This window comes from Phyllostomus hastatus, unplaced genomic scaffold, assembly GCF_019186645.2.
Source record: "Phyllostomus hastatus isolate PE091 unplaced genomic scaffold, TTU_PhHast_1.1 phas_scaffold_501, whole genome shotgun sequence".
Lineage (NCBI taxonomy): Eukaryota > Metazoa > Chordata > Mammalia > Chiroptera > Phyllostomidae > Phyllostomus > Phyllostomus hastatus.
In genome coordinates this window covers 29,895,938-29,915,928 of record NW_025334033.1, presented here as the reverse complement: position 1 = coordinate 29,915,928, position 19,991 = coordinate 29,895,938, and the positions used below count along the sequence as shown (strand labels likewise).

Below are 19,991 nucleotides of genomic sequence, written 5' to 3'. Positions count from 1 at the left end.
TATGGCAAATGCATTTGTACCTTTATTAAAATAAACCAGAGTTTCTTTTATAGTCAATCTCATATCCAGGTGGTTTGTCATGGCTTTGGGCCTATGGACAATGTAGTCCAACAGGCACACAGTGACACAGGGGGCTGGGTAACTAAATTCTAGCAGAGCCTCTGGCCTGGGCTAGCTGCCCTCTATGCCTGTTACAGCTCCAGGTGCCACGTGTACCACAGACCAAGAAGGTGGAACTTGCTGCTCCAGCCATCAAGCTAAATAGCCAAAGACTTGTAATAAAAGTTAAAAATACTATTAAAATGACTTCTATACCAAAACACAAAAGAGGATACAGCAATTTTTCAATTTCAGCTAAAATTAAAAATATAACAACTAGCAAGTAAGTAATTTTTCTTTTCCTTTCCTTTTTTTTTAATCCTCCCCTGAGGACATGCTTACTGATTTTATAAAGAGGGGGAGGAAGGGCAAGAGAAAGGGAAAGAAACATCAATGTGAGAAACATTGATTGGTTGCCTCTTGCAGGTGTCTGGAATAGGGACAAAACCCTCGACCTTGAGGTTAACGGGATGATGCTCCAACCAAATGAGCCACACCAGCCAGGGTACTAGGCAAGTAATTTCTTACCTCTATGCATAATCTTGTGCTTCTCCCTCAGATATGTCAGGCCTTTTATTACCTAGAGGAAAAAGAATGTAAAAAGTTAGGAAATGGAAATAGTGCTGTTTAGAAAAGACTCAATGTCTCTAATTTAAGATAATCTAGAAAATATTTTATCTAACATCATAAATTTGCCTCTTCCTCTTATTTTTTATTCTTTCTTTTGTATTTTTAACCTTCCTTATCAAGAAACCATCTCTTTTACATGGCATACAGAGTATTATTTTTAAGTAAAATTGATTATTCCAAGTTTAAACAACATTTAAAAAACACTATTTGCATCCATTTCTTTCTACATCTGCAATCTAAAATGAGGCTTTTTGATGTCACAAATGGGAATTATTTTGGACACCTTATCATATTTTTCAAGACACAGATTTTAACACAGAGTAAGTCACTTTTCTAGTTTTAATAAGAGAGAATCTAGACAGGAAATGTTCTAGTGAGTAAACCCCATTTTCTTACAAACTTACCCTTGTTGACTTCCTAGCTTCCTCCCTGGTCGACTTCCTACTGACTCATTAACTTACCAATAAGGGGACTTGGGGGGGAAAAACTTCACAATATACTCACAGCAATGCTAACTTTTCCTAAAATTTGCTCAGGAATTCTTCCAGCTTTCTTCAGGACTTGATCCAAGGAACCCCCATCCTAATAAGAAGAATACCGTTCCATTTAGTGACAATGTTTCCAACTATTTTTCAAGTGTTAAACTTCATGAGGAAAGTGAATCTCACACATGGCAAATCCTCCCAGAAGGATACCCTTTGGTTTGTTCCAGACATCAAATATTATATGAATGTAAAACATTGTGGGGGTATCAAATAACTAGTAACTCAAATCCTATGAATAATCATTAAACAAATTACAAATTCAGTGGTCAAAATAAGGGCTTGATTTGCACTCCACTGTAGACAGTTGGAGGCAAGCTGTCTAAAGTTGGATCCCAACTGCACTGCTTACTATCTAGGGGATTTGGCCAAGTTACTCAACTTATAAATTGGGGATGATAATAATTATAAGCCTATGAAAATAATCATAGGGCTATTGTAAGTATAACAGAACAGAGCCAAGGTGGGGTATGATATACTATTATCAAAAGGACTCCCACTAGGTTCGCTGTGCCCGCCATCAGAGGAAAGACATTTCTCAATGCCAGAAATTTGTGAAAAGGAAAGGAAATGTTTATTTAAAGCTATACAGACTTAAAGTAGTGACCCTATGTCTTCATTAAAATATTAAAGTCTTTTAGGATACCCACAGATGCACTATCCTTCCTTCTCCCTCTGCCCTACTCCGGGGTACCGTATCTCAGGAAAAGAAGCAGAAGTCCATGATTCAAGCTCCCGGCACCATCAGCTATGCCGCCACCACGATCCCCAGTTAATCCAAAACCATGTGGCACCTTCTCATGGCCCACCAGCAAGAGTCCTTTCACCCCTTTTCTTCCAGGCAAACTCTCACCTGCCTCCTAAGCCACGTGACAAAAGGAAGCACCCCAAAGCCATGTGGTCCTCACTCTCACCAAAGCTGTGGGGGTCCCCACGTTGCCAAAGCCATGTAGTTCTCCCTTCACAAAAGCTGCCGAGTCTGGATTTAAATCCCTGTGCCAATCTTCCTCTGCAGCCCCATTTCTGACTCTTCCTACAATCGGTTACATCTGCCAGCATCCCCGTATCCTTCCAGCATTACTGGGCTGCCATTATGAGTCTGGGCAGGCGTGGCCCCAAGGCGTGGAGCCAATCATCTCCAAGCTCTCAGGCAAGCGTAACCAGGAGGAGTTGCCACCCAGTTACATCTTGGGTGGAAGTCACTTCCTCCTGGCTCCAAGAATGGCCACAGCTATTTAACATATCTGTGCAACCAGTTAAAGGTTATAGATATGTTAAATGACCACACCAGAGGTTAGCTGCAAAGCTGTTGCTATGCAAAACAGCTCTCAATGGCCCTGCTCCATGTGTTCCTTCCCCCAACTCACACCTGGGGGAGGGGGGGGACTGGGGGGAGCTGGGAGGACATCCTATATATTTTTCTAATATTTCCTGGACACCTGGAGTTCTGGACCCCATTCCAAATCCCTATTTGGGGCCCTCCTCTGGGCTGCACCCTGTTACGTAAGTATTAAGCAAGCTAATATATAGACAGCATGAAGAACAATCTCTAGCATATAATAAGTGCTCAACTAACATCAGCCATTGTATCACCATCATGTCACAACTTGCATTTGGTATCATCCTAATAAATCATAATTAATAGACACTTTTAAAATGTTATAGAAAGCAATAAATTAATTCTACAACTCCTACCAAGTATCATGTTAGGTTCTATAGCAGGTAGCGATATGAAAAAGACCTAGTTCCTGTTCTTAATAAATTTACAAACTAATAGAGAAAATATACATCTCTTAATAAAGTATTATAAAAATGAAATAAATGTATAGAAAAGTGCTACAGATGTGCAGAAGAAGGGAGAAGTAATTCTGACTTCACTTTGAGCTGAAATCTTACTCAAAGAATAAGTATGATTTCTATACAAGGAACAGAAGAGAAGCAAGGGGAGAAAATAACAAGGTATTTCAATAAGATCAAAAGCACAGAAGCATTAAACTGCATTGCACTGCTGGAATGACATGTGCTTCATCTCACTGTGGGTGCATGAAGAAGTGCAGTGGCAGATCAGGCTGGAAACAGCCAGCTGTGGCCAGATCACAGAGCCCCACTACGGAACCAAGACATGACTTGATGCAGGCAGAAGGATAGGAATCCCACAGAAGGACAGGGTGTTTTAAGATGGCAAGAACTTCACCTGAGAGAAAGAGGCCAGGCTGTTGGCAAGAAGCAAATCATGGGACGATGACATGAGCTGGACCCTGGCAGAGGGAGTGGGAAGGGAACGTGTAAGAGAGAACACAAGCATGGTGTGAAGCCAGCCTCTGCAAGGCTCACACAGCAGGCACGGAACCTACATTTTCACCTGGGATCTTGAAGAAATTCTTCTCTCAGGGAACTTCAATGTCAAGACAAATAGTTTGTGCCCCTGTGGTTCAGGGGTAACCAACTGTCAGCCACAATTTAAAATTACCCTCAGGAGGCAAAATAATTCCTGTAAACTCTAATTTTATAAAGTATCCTGGCTACACTGAGTATCATCACCTATCATTTATGATTTACCTCTGAATAAGGCACAGGGATATGTAAGAAACTAGGGATAAAAAAACTATAAATACACAAAAAAACATACTCTGCTTGGGGAAACAGGACGTATTCATGATGAGGCAAAGCTCCTTAAATCCTCCTCTGAAACAAGGCAGGGAACAAATAGTTGAATGAGAAGAACAGACATTGCTACAGGTGTTCAGAGGAGGAAATGATCCCTACTCAAAGCAGCTAAGGGATGGACTCACAACAGGAGCGACACAGAAACTAAACCTTGAAGGTGGGCAAGACCAAAGAGACGTTCCCTCTAAAATCACAAGCCTCTGTGATGCAGCCATGGAATGGGAAGTCACAGGACAATACATAATACAATAAAAAACTACTAGAGAAGTAAAAAAGTCTCTGTATACTCACACAAAACCAGAACATCAAAAACATTATCAATGGTTATTTCCAAGGTAGTAAGATTACTGGGGATATGTGTTGCATGACAGTTTCTTCTTTTGTGCTTTTCTATTGCTTATAAATTTTCTACAGTGAATAAATATTTTACCTTTTTTAAGTACTAAGCTCATTTATAAAAGTGGAAAAGTAAATCTGCAAATCAATTAACCGAGCATCCATTTTGTGCAAAAGTGCTGTTAGGTAGACATAACACTGCTTTCCTTCTAAAGGAGGTGAGAGAAAAAGTAAGACTTATTCAGGGATACAGACCTCTCAGAAAAATGTTACCTAAAACCATGCTAAAAAAAGATTATCGACTTAAAAATCCTAGGCTTATAAAAAGGGATAGTTCAGACCAATCACTTCCTGTCACATCAACTCTGGATCATGGATGTGGATGAGAAAGAGCAGTCCAGGTGTGGACTCTCAAAAGCACACTAACACCCTTAAATGCGTCTGACTTCTAATCATGATAAACTCCCTAACACAACTACCTAATGGTGGGTCAGTCCACCAAAGAGCATGGTGGAAGATTCTGAAATACAACCTACAAATCAAATGTGCATAATCTCCACACAGGTACGAGAGTGGAATTAGGAATCTAGACCCCAGAGAATGCCCCTATAAGCACACTTATTTTCCAAGAGCACTTGGGAGAGCCCTACTCAGGCTGAGGTTTGAGTCATCATGGGAGACTGGCTGCTTTCAAAATGTCACTAGCTCCTGATGACCAAATCAGGATAACACGATAACCCAGGTCACCACACCCAAGTCAGCCAGCACCTCTGAATTACCTTTACTGATGGGAAGAAAAACCCCAGTGTAGAAAGTTCCCCAACCATTTCTCTTTTGCTTCCAATTGAATGTGGTTTCAGATCCTGTGTCTGAATGGCTTTCCATGCTTCTCAGGGAAGACTTAAAGCAAGATAATAAAACAACTCCGTCAAAATCTGATGCAAATGAAATAGAAAAGCTGGCTCTGTGGTGCTCGGGTGCCACAGCCGAGGACAGAGGGCAGCCTAGCCAACCGTCTTGGTCTACACTTTCTCTGAGGGTTGTGGTACACGTTTCTAATAAAAAGGAAGAAACCCTGGCTCTCTTCCCTTTAACCTCCTTCTAAGCCATAAGCAGTTACAGTGTGACTTAACAAGAATTAACAAGATTCAAGAAGCGTGAACCACCATCAGGATTACCCAGAGATGCCTGCAACTCACCTCACAACCTTTACATTCCACTTCACTGTTGCCAAGGACTTGCCTTTACTGACTAGAGCTGCAGAAACAGTACTCATTTTTAGAAGCCCATTATTAACTAAGTCAATGGTGCTTTTGTGAAGGTTTTCTATAGAAGAGATAAATGAGTTATGGGAGGGGAAGAGCTCAAAAGCTTTTACTCCTGCACGAGAACCAACTCTGAGTCCCCAGTCCTCTGGTTGCCCAGCTACCATGGAGCAGAAATCTACTTCCCCGAAGACAAGAACACTCCTGTTCTGTTCAGGGAGCACTCATTTCTTGGGTCACAAAATTCAGACTGGGCAGTGCACACACAGCTTATTTCTAGGAACGGTCAGACCCTAGCCAAGTGCTTTAGAAGACTGGGCTCAACGAGTGGTAATGACACAACTTACTTTAAAATGCATCCAAAAACACCAATTTGAGCAATGAAGAGATGGACACTACGCGGTAAAGCATATATGCCAAAATGTTCACTGAGAAATCGAGGTGATGGGTTTACAGTGTACCTTATACAATTCCTTCAACTTTCTGTTTTCAAATTTTCATAATAAGCATGGGGAAAAATGTTAATGACACAAAATATCATGCAAAGACAGTGACACAGAGAGGACCGAAGAACCTCAGAGGTTGGGATATGACTAAAGAACAGAGCTCTACATGTCAGCTCCTCTGAAATGCAGAATCTGGGGCAAAGCGGAAATTCCAAGTAGCAGCCAGCAGTCAGAGCCTTCCCATCAGGGCCGCTGGTGCAGGAACGAGATCTCCTGCAGGAGAATCTTCTTAGGGACCAAGAGTAAGAGTGTGCAGGGCTGCAGCAGAAAGTACGGTACTTTCTGGTACTGGTACTCATGGCTGCCTGAACTTCAGGTCACAACTGCTTCCCTGTAGGGTCCTATCTCTCCCCTAATACTAACAGACTGATCCAGCTGCCCTCTGACCTTATGTATACTCAGGAACACACTGCCCTATTGCTGATTATGGAGCCCCTCTCCCATTGAGCCTCAGGTTTGACCATTCCTTCCCCTATCCTGGCCTCCCTCATTCAATTGTTCAACACATATCACCTAATAGGTGCCAGACACTGTGCTTGGCCGTCAAAGGGTTTTAACCCACCCAGCTTCTGACAGCCAGTTTTCCAGGCTCCGGCTCCCCAGGATAATTCCAGAGACATCTTCTATTTCAGGGACTTGTGTGGGATGATCTCACTATTTCCACAGAGCCAAGTCCATGGGGGTGGGATGGGGGGTGACCTACAGATACTGGAAATGGGCCAAGGGAATAAGAAACGCTCTCTTGTCATTCCCATGTCATCTTTTCCTCCTGGAAGGGAAGGCTGGAGGGGATGAGGGAAAGACAGGGCAAGAGGCACAAAAGTCCTCAGGGAGTTCATTGAGACCAGACACCAGGCTCTAATTCCAGGGGCCAGGGCAGGTCTAGAGAGTCAGGAAGGGAATAAAGAAGTTGCTGAGGGATACTAGGCTGGACTGAAAGCAGTCACAAGGTATGGAGATTAATCATGGGAGCCTGTATCTCTGAACTGTTGGCCTCAGTGAAAATAAAGCAAAAGCTAGTGTTTGCAAAAGACATACTCTCAGTCAGTCAGTGTGCTGGAAGACATCCATCTGTTATGATAATTAATCCTCACCACAACAAGGCAGGTGTAATAATGGCGATTTTACAGATGAGGAAATTGAGAATCAGGATGATAACTTGCCCAAGGACATGGATGAGACAGTAACAACCAGTAAACAAATAATTACTGAGCACCTGCTGTGTGCCAGGACTATTCTGGGCTTTGGAGGCACAGTGGCAAACAAAACAGAGTGTCTACTTGGATTTTTGTGGAGAAGGGAGATATGACTAAACATCTCAGATTCCAAAGTCTCCTGTGCCATACTGCCTAATGGGGACAGGAGAAAATAGCAACCATGAAGCCAGCCCCTCTCTTTGAAGTTCTAGGCATTGAGAAGGAAACAGGACTCCAATCACTACACAGTGGATTCATCAAAGTACAGGCACTGAGGTCAGGCTGCATCCGTTTAAATTCTACAATACCACGTACTAGCTGCATGACCTTGGGTAAGTTATTCCATTTCTCTGAGCGTGTTTCCTCATTTGTAAAATAGGGAAAATAGACCCACACAATCAGATTGTTGTGAAAATATAATAATATATTAATTTTCTTAGGGCAGTGCTTGATATACCATATACCAAATAAATATTGGTTTATCACTATTAGTATTGCTAATATTACTACTGTTATTATTATTATTGCCAGTCACTGGGGAGAAAAAAGTGACTCCAGGCAACTAATGGTAAGAAGACTGGCAGCTCACAAACATGATTAGCCCATCAATACTCTTTCACACGCTCTACTGTGCATCAGGTGGGATTACTTCTCTACTAGCCCCAAGAACCCCTTCAGGCTGCCCTTAAAGCAAATTATAAACTCTCAGAGGGCAGGAACTGTCTCACTCATCTTCATAACCCCAGAACCATGTACCTAGCACGTAGCATTGTATATAATGGATTTGAACTATAATAACCGAACTCTCCTCACGTCAAAATCTTGGGGTCAAGAAGACTGGTCTAGGCATACCCACCAGGGATAACTGGGTGCTGCCACCTCTCTGAAGACAGGCAGGGATCTAGGAGGAAGCCTTCATCTTTTGGCTATTACAAACTCTACAGTCAGGTTTCCCAGGTGCCCAAGAGAGTATGGGGATCCAGGAAAAAGCAGGAAGCAGCCGGTTACCTCTCAGACTAACTTTTAGCCAAGAGTCACCCAACTCCGAGGCTCCAGAGGTCAACAGGTGCTCACATACCATGTGCTCCATGCAGATGCTGATCTCGCCATCACTGTAAAATGCACCATAGAAGCCCACAATGTATGGGGAGTTACACTCATGTAGAACCTGCAGCTCCCTTATGATCTGGTTCCGGATCGCAGGTTTGATCTCCAGGTGAATTAGCTAGGGAAAGAAAGGTGGGAGAAAGAAAGGCTTTAAAAATATATACATGGATGGAGAGATGGATGTATGCATGGAAGTTTTCTTAAATGCTTAAGCTCTTAAAGGGAGGATAAGAGGAAATAATCAAGTTTAAGAAACAAGTTTCTGCCCAGCCAAAGCACTAAATGCCAACACACCAAGGCAGGTGTTAGCACCTGAGGACCTGTAAGCAGGGGAGGGCCAGTTATGCCTCCGCTCCTAGGAGCCAAGACTGAGAAAGAAAAAACTCATCCCTCCCCCAAAAAAGCTAAACAAAGGGTTTCCTCCAAAAAGACCTGTGAAGCTGAGAGATGAAGGGAAAGCAGCCTTGAGCACTTGGTTGATACTAAAAGGTTGTAGGAGTACAAAGAAATGAGGAACTGGGTATGCGGAGCTAAGCTGCCCAAGAGATTTCTCTTTGACCTCAGAAGCCTAATGTAGTTGAGATTTAGTAAACTCCTCAGGTGCCAATTTATATCCTCCTAATTTGTCCCTTGTTTCAGCTGGGGAGACAGGTGACATACATGAAATGTTTCCGAATAAGGCTGAACTTCTAAAAAGAGCCACAGACAAGGAGTGCCAGAGGACATGGAAGCAGTGGTTACCAGTGTGGGCTGCAGCAGCTAGTGCAAGCTAGGCGAGAGGTGGGCCTTGAAGATGTAGACTCTTTGAAAGATGAAAGGCACAGCACAAGCAAACATATATAGACAGGAATGAACATGATGTGCTAAAAGAGCCCAGTTTCACCGGAGCAGGGCGCTGTGTTCAAAAAAAGAACCCAGGGAGACAGGAAGGGAAGTCCAGCTTGAAGACGACATGCCGCATGGAGGGGAGTGGAGACGTTACACTGAAGGGAAATGAGGGAAACAACTGGCAGGGCAGAAGCATGGGAAACATGTGAAATGAGTGTGCTGTGCATCCCCGAGGCTGGGTAAACAAAAGCAGCTTCTCCCGCACTTGGTGAATTACAAATATGCACCCTAGAATTCTTTCCAGAACACACAGAATAATACGTTAACAAACGTATTATTTCCAGTCTGGGGATGAAATAAAGTCACTAACATACTATTAATGTGTTTGCCTATAATCTGATAGACAACATGAGTTTGAAAGTCAAACAGCACAAAAGTTACTGAGTGAAAAGTCAGTCAAACGCCTCTCCCAGCTGAGCTCTCCCCAGGTCGTCTAAGAGATAAACCAATTACCTGTTTACCAAGCAAACTTGATTCAGTCCTTTTTCTTAGGCAGTCTCACCTTTCTGGCCATAACCAGGCCGGACGGCTTGTGGGAGACCTTGAACACCACACCACCATTGCCAGCACCCAGCTCACTGATCTTCTCAAAGTCATCATCCTTCAGTTCCCCCACCTTCTGCTTCTGGGTAAGAAAGGCCTCAAGGCGCTTCCGCTGCTGCTCATCGAGCTCCAGCTCCTCCAGCTTCTTCTGCAAAGCCTCCAGGTTGGTCCTGTCCCAAAGCGGGGAGGAACAGGTCAATACTGTCACCAGAGGAGTCCACCCAAAGAAAGGCTAGGGGGAGAGGTTCCATCACAGTGGTTCTGCCCTCTTCATTCCACCACCCGACACAATTCACCACCAACAAGGCCTTGGTTTCCTCGCTCATAAAACAAGGGAATTAGGTCTCTTTCAATGTGCTGTGAGTCTACAAGAGGAACCAAATAACCTGCTAAAATAAAGGTGGCTCCAGAATGAGCCTCCTTAATTTGCTTGAAAACCCCAATTTCAAAAGCCCCACTAGTGTTGGTTGTATTGACATCATATACAAAGTAAAATCCACTAAACTGAAACCAAATCAAATCATCAAAAAAGGCTCTAAACTGAGTCACAAGAACAGAAACTATCTTTTCCAGTGTGATCAAGTCAGGAACCAGATAAATTAAAATAATGCAAGAAATCTTAAAAATATATACCTAAAATGATTTATTCTTGCATAATACATATGAATATGCATTCGTTTGCCCATTTTCTAACACAGGGCAAGGCCGTCTCCTTGCATAAGGGTACACTGGTAAGAGCCTCACATCATTTTTCTTACATGAACCAAAATATAATACAGTGCCTATCATTTCCAATTCCTGATTCCTTAACGTGAGGTAAAAATGTAGACACAGAGTTATGTCAGAATAAAATTCTAAGACTTTTATGGTTTCCTCAATTTTAATGCTTATCCAATTGGATAAGTAGTAATGTTTTCTAGTGACTTGAACTTGAGCCTTTCCACAGATTTTAACTAGTGTTCACAGGAGGAAAAAATGAAAACCATCTCATTTGCAGTCATATTTCATCAGTTTTGTCTAATATTTAAATACATTATTACTTAATTACAATACCAGCCAAAACTGCACAAATAGCTTTGGGAACAAACTGGCTCTTGGTAAGCACACAATTCAACCAGCAGGTGCTGAAGGGAGTGGGTAAGGCGGAGAGCAGCCTGCTAGCTGTGCATTCAGCATGCGGTGGGCATTACTAAGTGCAGAGAGAACTGAAAGTGTTCATTACTCCTGGGAGTTCACTATGAGGAGGGTGGTAAAGAGAACTTCCACGGTGTTTCATTTTATTTCAGTCCCTAGTTTACACAAACAACACAGGTGACAAGACAGGCCATCATCCCACACCAGGATGTTGGTCTACCCCCGCCCCCACATACACGCACACCATTTCTGAGCTTGAGGGGCAGGAGTAAGCATAACCTTCTACTCTTCATTCAAACTCTATTCCAATCTTCACGAAGACAGTAAGACAGAGACCTAATGCCTCCCCAGTGTGTGGGAAGATCCAGCACTGCCTTACAAACAACAGCACATGGAGCCAAAGAGGATACAAGACTGCTTTTACCAATTTTCCTCACTGGGTAACTGGGGAGAGGAAAGCTGATGCTATGGACTGAATTGTGCCCACCCCCGTCCCCATTCATATGTTGAAGCCCAAACCCCTAAATGTAACTATGTTTAGAGATAAGACTTTTAGGAAATAATTAAGGTTAAATAAGGTCATACAAGTGGAGTCCTATCCAGACAAGACTGGCGGCCTTATAAGAAGAGAAGCAGCCTCCTCCCCCTACACCTCTGCACACACTGGCACCCTTATCTTGGAATTCAAGCCTCCAAAACTGTGAGAAAACAAATTTCTGTTGTTTAAACCACCCAGTCTATGGTATTTTATTATTCAGCCCAAGCAGGCTAAGACAGCTGGTCAATAATCTCATCTTGCTAAAACATTCAACTAAGTTTCAGCTGGCCCCAGACCCTCAGGTTTGAGGGTCCAGAACAGTGTGGCTGCAGTGCACAAGTACACCCTCTGGTTTCCTTTCTTTCAGGTCTCTCCACAAACGAGCCCACTGATGACAGCGTTTAGAAACACATGTCAAATGATGATAGATCCACAGCAAAAACTTCTTGAGGTTACAGTTGCCTGGAGGACTCACCAGACCAGCTGGAAACGCAGTCCTAAAACGCACTGTCAAACACACATGCCCTGAGTGGATGGGAGGGAGAGAGGACAGACGGTTGGATTGAAGGAAAACCATGCTCTTCACAACACTGTGAATTCTTCCATTTTATATGCATGAATACTTTTAATCCACAATCCTACAATTACTACACATAGCACACTCAAGTACAGGCAGGTGAAATGACGTGTCCAACATCACAAAGCGAGTAGGTAACAGAGCCAGGATTCAAACCTGGGCAGAAAGAATTTCTAACCTTAACCATGATGCTATATACCCTCTTCAAAAAAATTCGACACCTTCAAGGGAGGCAAGCTGCAAACATGGGTAAGGTCCTGGTGTAGGTCATTGAACACACCAGTGCCGATCAGACATGAAGATGGTGCACTTACACGAAGAGCCTGTTGCTCCCCAGATGCAATCCTGTTTCCCCTGAACATCGTCTAGACACTGACTTGCAAGCAACTGGCCATAAGAAACCCCACCTAGATAGACAGGTGTAGGTGTGAACAAAACTCCATCTTTGTCCTGAATTTCATTTCATTTTTTAAGTTTTGTGTGACCTTTGACCAACCTTACTGACCTTAGGAAAGAACATCAAGGCTTTCTAGTTGATGATTATCTGTGTTTCTTGAGATGTAGCCATAAATATTTTTGCTAGTAATAGCCAAAATGGCATGACAACTGAGATAAAGAACAAACTGATGACACTGTCAATTACAATCGTGTATCATGAGACCACCAGGAGTGATGGACCTTGGCGCTACTGCATTCTTTTCCCTTTGTCCTGTGGATCATTAGTATCCTAGTTATACTATTTTTAAAAAGTACTGTGACGGAGTCTGTTCATGGACAATAATCTGCTTCCCTTCGGAGCCAATCTTCCCGTAAGTAAATCACTCCATCATAAACCCTGTTACGTTCTGTGGAGTTGCCTGTTTGGTTTGGTGGTCTTAAGATACCTTCTCCTTTACAGAGGCCATTACACCTTTACCCCACTGTGGGACACCACCCATTTGGAAAAAAAATGAAAAAGAAGGGGGGAATGCTGACTGTTTATTTTCCCAATTCTATGTAGGAAAAGTGATTCTCCTACCTTTAGGGAAGAAAATTAAATCTGGGCATTGTGCCACCTTCCTCCCTCCTCTACCTCCTATGCTGTACTATCTAAACGCCTACCCCACCAGTAAGGGACTGACTGCTGCCTTGTGCTTTCAGAAGATGGGCCAGGGAAAGACACGGCAAAGACTGCATTGTAAGCTGTGGTGACAACTCTCCTAATGACTAGGGGTGGAATAGTATTGCCAAATAAACAAGTCATTAGTAATATAAAATCCTGGATTCTTATCCTGAATAGGTGGTCATCACCTAACTGTGTGACCACAGCCGAGTTATTTAACCTGACACACCTCAGTGTTCTCTCCCATAGAATGGAGTCACAACTCACGCTCACATCACTAGTGGAGGATCGAAACAGAAAACTGATGGAAAGAAACACTGGGATTTTGACACATTTCTACACTAATTTCAGGGCAGATGGGGGTAGGTTGGAGGATATGGAGCAGGAGCCAAGGCAGCAACAGCGGGATCCACAAATAACTGCCTTTCCTTTAATTTAATAATTCCTTTTTTTTAATGTAGAATTTTTTTAAAAGATTTTATTTATTTATTTTTTTAGAGAGGGAAGGGGGGGGAGAAAGAGAGAGAGAAACATCAATGTGCGGTTGCTGGGGGCTGTGGCCTGCAACCCAGGCATGTGCCCTGACTGGGAGTTGAACCTGCGATGCTTTGGTTAGCAGCCTGCACTCAATCCACTGAGCTGTGCCAGCCAGGGCAATTTAATAATTCTTAAAACCTTCTAAGAGTTTAAAAAACTTTCAGAGAATGAAAGACACAAGATTTTATCTGAAAGCGAAAGAAAAATTCTGGCATCAAGATGGCTTTCAGTACTCATTAAAAAGAAATCACTCAATAATTTAACAGTATTCAGTATTACTACCTATTGCGCAGGGAGTCAATGATGTTCAACAAGGCTCTTTTGCACCTCCCTGAGATGAACTGCCCCAAGCAAACAAAATAGAACAGGGGACCCTCAACCCTAAACCACACCACAAATCTCTAAAACTCAGAGGGCAAGAATGTGCCTTCTTCATAATTTTTGGTTTCAACTGAAAAACAGCATAATCAGAAATAGGGACTGAGAAAAAAGACCAGAGCCCAGCACAATAAATTTCACACACACACACACACACACACACACACACACACAGCCCTCTCCAGGGACCGGCTGTGATGAGCTCTGCCCCCATCAAGTTCACCATAGCAGAGGGAAAACCAAACACTGCAATGGGAATTTTGTGCCACAACTGTCTTACAATAAATACAAGTTCATTGAAATAAATGGAGATTATAGGCTTGAAGTGGGAACACAGAGAAAAACAAGGAACATGGAGAAAAACAAGGGTTGTCACTTGTGTTCTGAAAACACCAGGGAGGCACAAGGAAGTGGGTGGGGAAAAGATAATCCTATGGACAAGAATATCTCCTTCCCTCTCATCCTGCACATCTACTAAGCCTAATTACACCACCACCACAGGAATCTTTCCTTTGTGGTTCAGTGGTTTAAATCAAGAAACAGTATAATATGTAGCACAGGCAGGGACCTTAAAGACAGCCTGATCTAACCCATTTTACAGGTAACACAACTGGGGTCCAGAGAGTACAGGTCGCACAGCCTATTGGCAACAGGGCTCCCTTCAAGACCCCATACGGTCACCTCCAACTCTCACGGTCATTGAAATGGGAAGCTGACTTAAAGAAGTGACTGTGCCCTGGCTGCGGCTCAGTGGACTGAGTGCTGGCTAGGAACTGAAAGGCTACCGGTTTAATTCCCAGTCAGGGCAGGTGCCTGGGATGCAGGCCAGGTACCCAGGTGGGAGCCAGCAAGAGGCAACCAATCAATGTACCTCTCACATATCAATGTTTCTCTCCCTCTCCCTCCCTTCCTCTCTCTCTAAAAATAATAAATCTTTTAAAAAAAATGACTAAAGGCAGGGGAAGGGAGGTGATGTCCAGACAAAGGAATAGGGTCCTCAAACTGCCACACACTACAGAGAAATGGGCCACAACTGCATGCCAAACACCAGCCAGCTATACTTGCTCTAACAAACAAGCTTTGCTCTAGCCTGGCAGAGCAAGGTTGCTCTAGGTGGCAGCCCCTGTTTCTGCCAAGAGGAACAGAGGGGAGAGCAAAGGATGACAACCAATCACTGTGCTGGAAGGAGAGAAAGGGTTCAGTCAGGTGGCTGTCCTCACCAGAGAGCCCAGGGAGTAAAGTTTTTTCTCCCCTGTGGCATTTGGCAAGCAGGAATGCTACTGGGGTAGGAGGATGGAAGGAAATGTAGAAAGGCCCAAGCTAAGAGGTAACAGCACCCAGAGACTAAGGCTGCAACCCCTTGATCCACACCTCCCTACACCACTCCCCACTTGTGAGATCGCGGGCAAGTTACCTCCCTTCTGGTCCTCAGCTTCCACACCCATTAATAAAAGTGTATGGGGAGGAGGACAGGAGGGGGGAAACAGTTGTCTAAACACATATGAGGTCCAAGCCTGTCAACATGACAGCCAGCTGAGGAGCTGCAGAATAAGGGTGAAGTGTGTTCAGGTTGAGGGGCTGCAGAGCTTCAACAGGCAGTGGGGAAGTGTGAGGAAAAATGAGAACTGGCACAGTTAACACAGAGACAGCAGGGGATGAGGGGGTGGAGGGGGTTACAGGTAGTGAGAGAGGAAAGGAGAATGGTCTTGAAGGAGGAAGGCAAAGAAGGCCAAAGACGCAACCAACCAACTTCTCAGACTCAACCCTAAGCTAGCCCATCTGCGTGTGAGGATGCAGATGTGCCAGCTAGGGCCAGCCCCGGACAATGTGAAGAAGGGCCTCTGTGCCCACCAACACCTCAGTTCTGCAGGCCACTATGGGAAGGGCTGGTCAACTAACTAGGCAACAAAATTCCAGGATCATACATACAGGCTCTGTGAAAGAAGCCAGATGCCAAAGAACACATACTATGTTGTTCCATCTACATAAAACTCAAAGAAAGGCAAAACTAATCTATACAACTATAAAGTAGGAAAAGGGTCACCTTTTGTAGCAAAGGGCAGTAATTAGAAGGGGCCACATGATGGTTAATTTTATGTGTCTATTTGGCTAAGACAGGGTTGAGATATTTTAGTCAAACATTATTCTGGATGTTTCTACAAAAGCATGTTTTTTGGGGGGAAGAGACTAAAATTCATATTGGTAGACTAAGTAAAGCAGCAGATTACCTTCCATAGTGTAAGTGGGCCTCATCCAATCAGTGGAAGGCTGTAAGAGAACAAAGGCTGACCTCCCTGAAGGAGGAGGAACTCAGCCAGCAGACTGCCTCTGGACTCAAACCACAACCCTTCCGTGGGTCTCCAGCCTGCCAGCCACCCTGGGAACATGGGATTTACCCAGGCTTCCATGATCACATAAGCCCATTTTTTTTAAAGCCCTAGTCAGTATCTGTCTGTTTCCTCTCCCTCTCTACCTCAATCTCTCTCTCCCCCTATAGATGGATGGGTTGATGGGTGGATGGATACATAGATGTAAACAGACAGACAGAGAGGTCAATCAAAGATGTAGTATTCTGTTATCTTTTAATTCTTTTTTCCCCCCTTTATATAATTCATTTTGGATAATTTCTATTGAGCCATCTTCAGGGTCATTGATTCTTTCCTCAGTTCAATTCAGTCTGATGAGTCTGTTGACCTTTGGTATTTTGTTGTTTTTTAAATTAATTTCTAGCATTTCCACTTGAATCTATTTTTAGTTTGCATCTCTTGTAAAATTCTTCATCTGTTCATGCGTGTTATCCACCTTTCATATGTTAATCATGGTTTTTAAAGCTCCTGTCTGATAATTCCAAAATCTCAGTCATCCCTGGGTCTGGTTTCATTGACTACTTTTTCTCTTGCTAATAGGCTGAGTTTTGTCCCCCTCTCACTTGGTTTTTTTGTTCTGTAATTTTTGATTGAATGCTGGACATTATTACAAAAGAACAGAGACTGAAGTAAATTGTCTTTATGTTTGATAATGGGCACATTCTTCTGTCATGCTGTTAGTGTGTGTTAGTCAGGAGTTGAGTTGAGTTTGGGTTTTCTTGTTAATGTGAACACACCAAAGCCTGCAAATTTATCCAGCAATGAGTTTTAACTTGTGCTAAGAGTAGTGCCTGAGCTACACAGTTTTTTGGTTTTTGTTTCTCGTGTTCCTACTCTTCCATCAGCTCTGAACTGTCCTGTAATGCCTGGACATTACACAGAGAATGCCCACTTTCACAGAGTGGGGTCTTTCTCCATGCTTTCTCCCTCCTCCAGGACAGACTGAAATTACTTTCGCCTGGTGCTAAGCTTGTAGTAGCAACAGGTAGAGGGTAGTCGGTTCTCTCTTGTCCTGGTCCAGCCTCAGTCTGAAGCAGGCCTCGTGAGGATGACTTCCCCTCCTCTCCATAGCAGCCCAACTCTACCTTGTATCTGTGGTGATCCTTGGGTAGAAGAAAGTTTCCTAGACCTCCTCCAGCTATGATAGACCTTTGCAGACCTCTGCTTATGGCTGCTGAGCCTATCTTTAGGCTTAGATTCTTAACCAAATGTGGGGAGCCATGCTTCAGTACAATCATTGTTTGGCATGGTTCATCATGTACTTCACTGAATTTAGCAGAGGTATTTGTTACCTTTTGCTTGATGAGGCTGCTCACATATTGGCTGCCAACTCTTCTCTGCCTAATGACAGGTACGTAGGTGAGAAAAGTCTTACAGTCATTGTTCTTGAAAGCAGCCCCCCAACCCACTTTCAGGTCCAGAGATAATGCAGGAAATCAGCTGCTTCTGGGTCAGCACAGAGCTGGTCTTTTACAATGGCACATGAAACTACCAGAAAATTAAAAAAAAGTATGCATGTGGCTGTCAGAGATACTCAGGAAATAGGTGTGAAGGCTTTGGGAGTCAGAAGAACCTGGGTTCAACTTTGATAGTTACTGCTCTGTGAACTTGTGCAAGTCACTTGCTCTCAATTTTTCTCATAGGTAAAATAGGGGAGTTAAACTAAGTAGTATGTAAGGTTCTCCTTAGTGATAAAATTCTCTAATCCTAATATCAGATTCCTCTTGTAACATTCCAAAGATAGAACTCTGCTGCTAAGCACCACACATTTCTGCAAACACAGTGGTTAGCTTTTCATGTGGTATGGTTTGAAACCCTGCTCTTTATTTCCTGTCCACATACAAACCCTACTGAAAGTTATCTCATCCTCACTGCATTTTCCTTTGAGACTAAACCGACTGCTTTATTTTCCCTGATGTTCTCTGAGAATGCATGCACTCAGATGACACCAGAAGGCATGCACTCAGATGACACCAGAAGGCCATCAGTGAAAGGAATATAGACTAAGACAATGAAGTGATGATAAATAAAAGGTGGTTGTAGAGATTAAATTTGAGTGTAACGTAAAAAAAATTAGAATCACTTTGAATGCTGAACAAATATTTAATATTGTTATTCTATTGTAGCTAATTATTCATTAATAAGTACAACACTTAACAGTACCTACCACTGACTTATTACATACCTGCTCTGTGCCAGGTATGCTACTAAATGTGGTTGAGCTCCTTTAATCGCCCACCACCACCATGTTATTACCACTGCCAGCCCCATTTTACTGATGAAATTCCTACCTTTTCACATTTTCATGCAATAAATAAATAATCTGAAAAAAAATGTACAATTTAGTTAAATGCTACCTTCATTGTCTTTCATTGGTTTCACCACCACTCCCAAAAATGACTGTGGAACAAAGACTGTCCCACAATCCTCCTAATTCTCACAATGACCTAGAACACAGATGGCTCTGTAGTTCAAGATTTGCTAGAGTAATCAGACTAAATTTTGTGGGAAACGAGACCTCAGTTGGTCCAGAACAATACACAAAATTTAGACAGATGTTGAATTATAATCTTGTACAGTTGAAAATTATATAATGTTATTAACCAAAGTTATCCCCAATAAATTTTTAAAAATTTTAATTTTATATAGCAAAAAAAGGAAACTCTGTAGACAATGATGTACAATTGGGTTAGGAATATTAAAAGCAAAGAGTAAGGGTTGGGGGAATAAAACGAAAGTAAAGATAAAAATGAAAGTTAAGACAGATTTTTGCCTGTAATTTCACTTTAAATCAAGTGAATCATTTAAATCATTGGCTTCCAAGCCAATGAACAAATGTTTTTAAAAGTGAAGAAAACCAGTTTAAAAGGAGACAAATAAGAATTACAAATTCCTATCCTTAAAAAAATAAAATCCACTTAGTCCTTGAACTCAAACAGACTTCTGAAGTCATATAAATGACCTCTCATGGCAGGTTTCCGCGCAGACTCACTGAAAAACACATGCCTGCACACACATAGAGGAACCTCTGCAGTGACAGGGTGATCCACTCACACAGACCCTTCTTAATGTTGAACAATGTCCAGAATCAGAGAGGGGTGTCATATTGTTGCTTGAAAGAACTCATAGCCTATGGTTCCTTTTGCCCCAGTGGGCAAATTTTGTGTCATATTAGCCGCCTATGAGTTAATTCCTAAGGATCAATCTTCCTAGAAATATAAAAAGGAGTTTTGCAGGAGAAGGAGAAAAGATCAGAAGATAGAGGACAAACTAGAATATGACATTTCCTGGAGAGGGGCAAAAGAGGGACATGACAATCTGGTAAAGAATGACATTTAGATGCATGTAAGAGATGAGCTTCCTAAATGACACCCATTAACTCACTTAACCCTCACAGAAACATTAAAAAATACGTATGGTGTTCCCATTTTACAGATATGGAAATGGAAGCCAGGAACAATTAAGGAATTTACCCAAGGTGAGGGCTGGAGCTCCAAAGCTTGATTTTCTCCTACCACACTTTGCTGAAGAGCTCATGTCCTTCAAACAAATCCCCCACTGGCTCATCTCTAACACCAGG

General features: G+C 42.8%; 1 protein-coding gene across 2 annotated transcripts in view; it reads right to left on the bottom strand.

Moving 5' to 3' along the window:
* Nucleotides 1–19,991, bottom strand: part of MAP2K1 (mitogen-activated protein kinase kinase 1) — a 78,309-nt gene that overhangs the window by 31,364 nt on the left and 26,954 nt on the right. For both annotated transcript variants that reach the window (XM_045822450.1, XM_045822451.1), the window contains exons 2-5: nt 9,739–9,949; nt 8,320–8,466; nt 1,234–1,311; nt 628–679 (exon numbers count right to left, since the gene is read on the bottom strand). In XM_045822450.1, the coding sequence (XP_045678406.1) occupies nt 628–679; nt 1,234–1,311; nt 8,320–8,466; nt 9,739–9,949 (488 nt within the window). The remainder of the gene's footprint in view (nt 1–627; nt 680–1,233; nt 1,312–8,319; nt 8,467–9,738; nt 9,950–19,991) is intronic.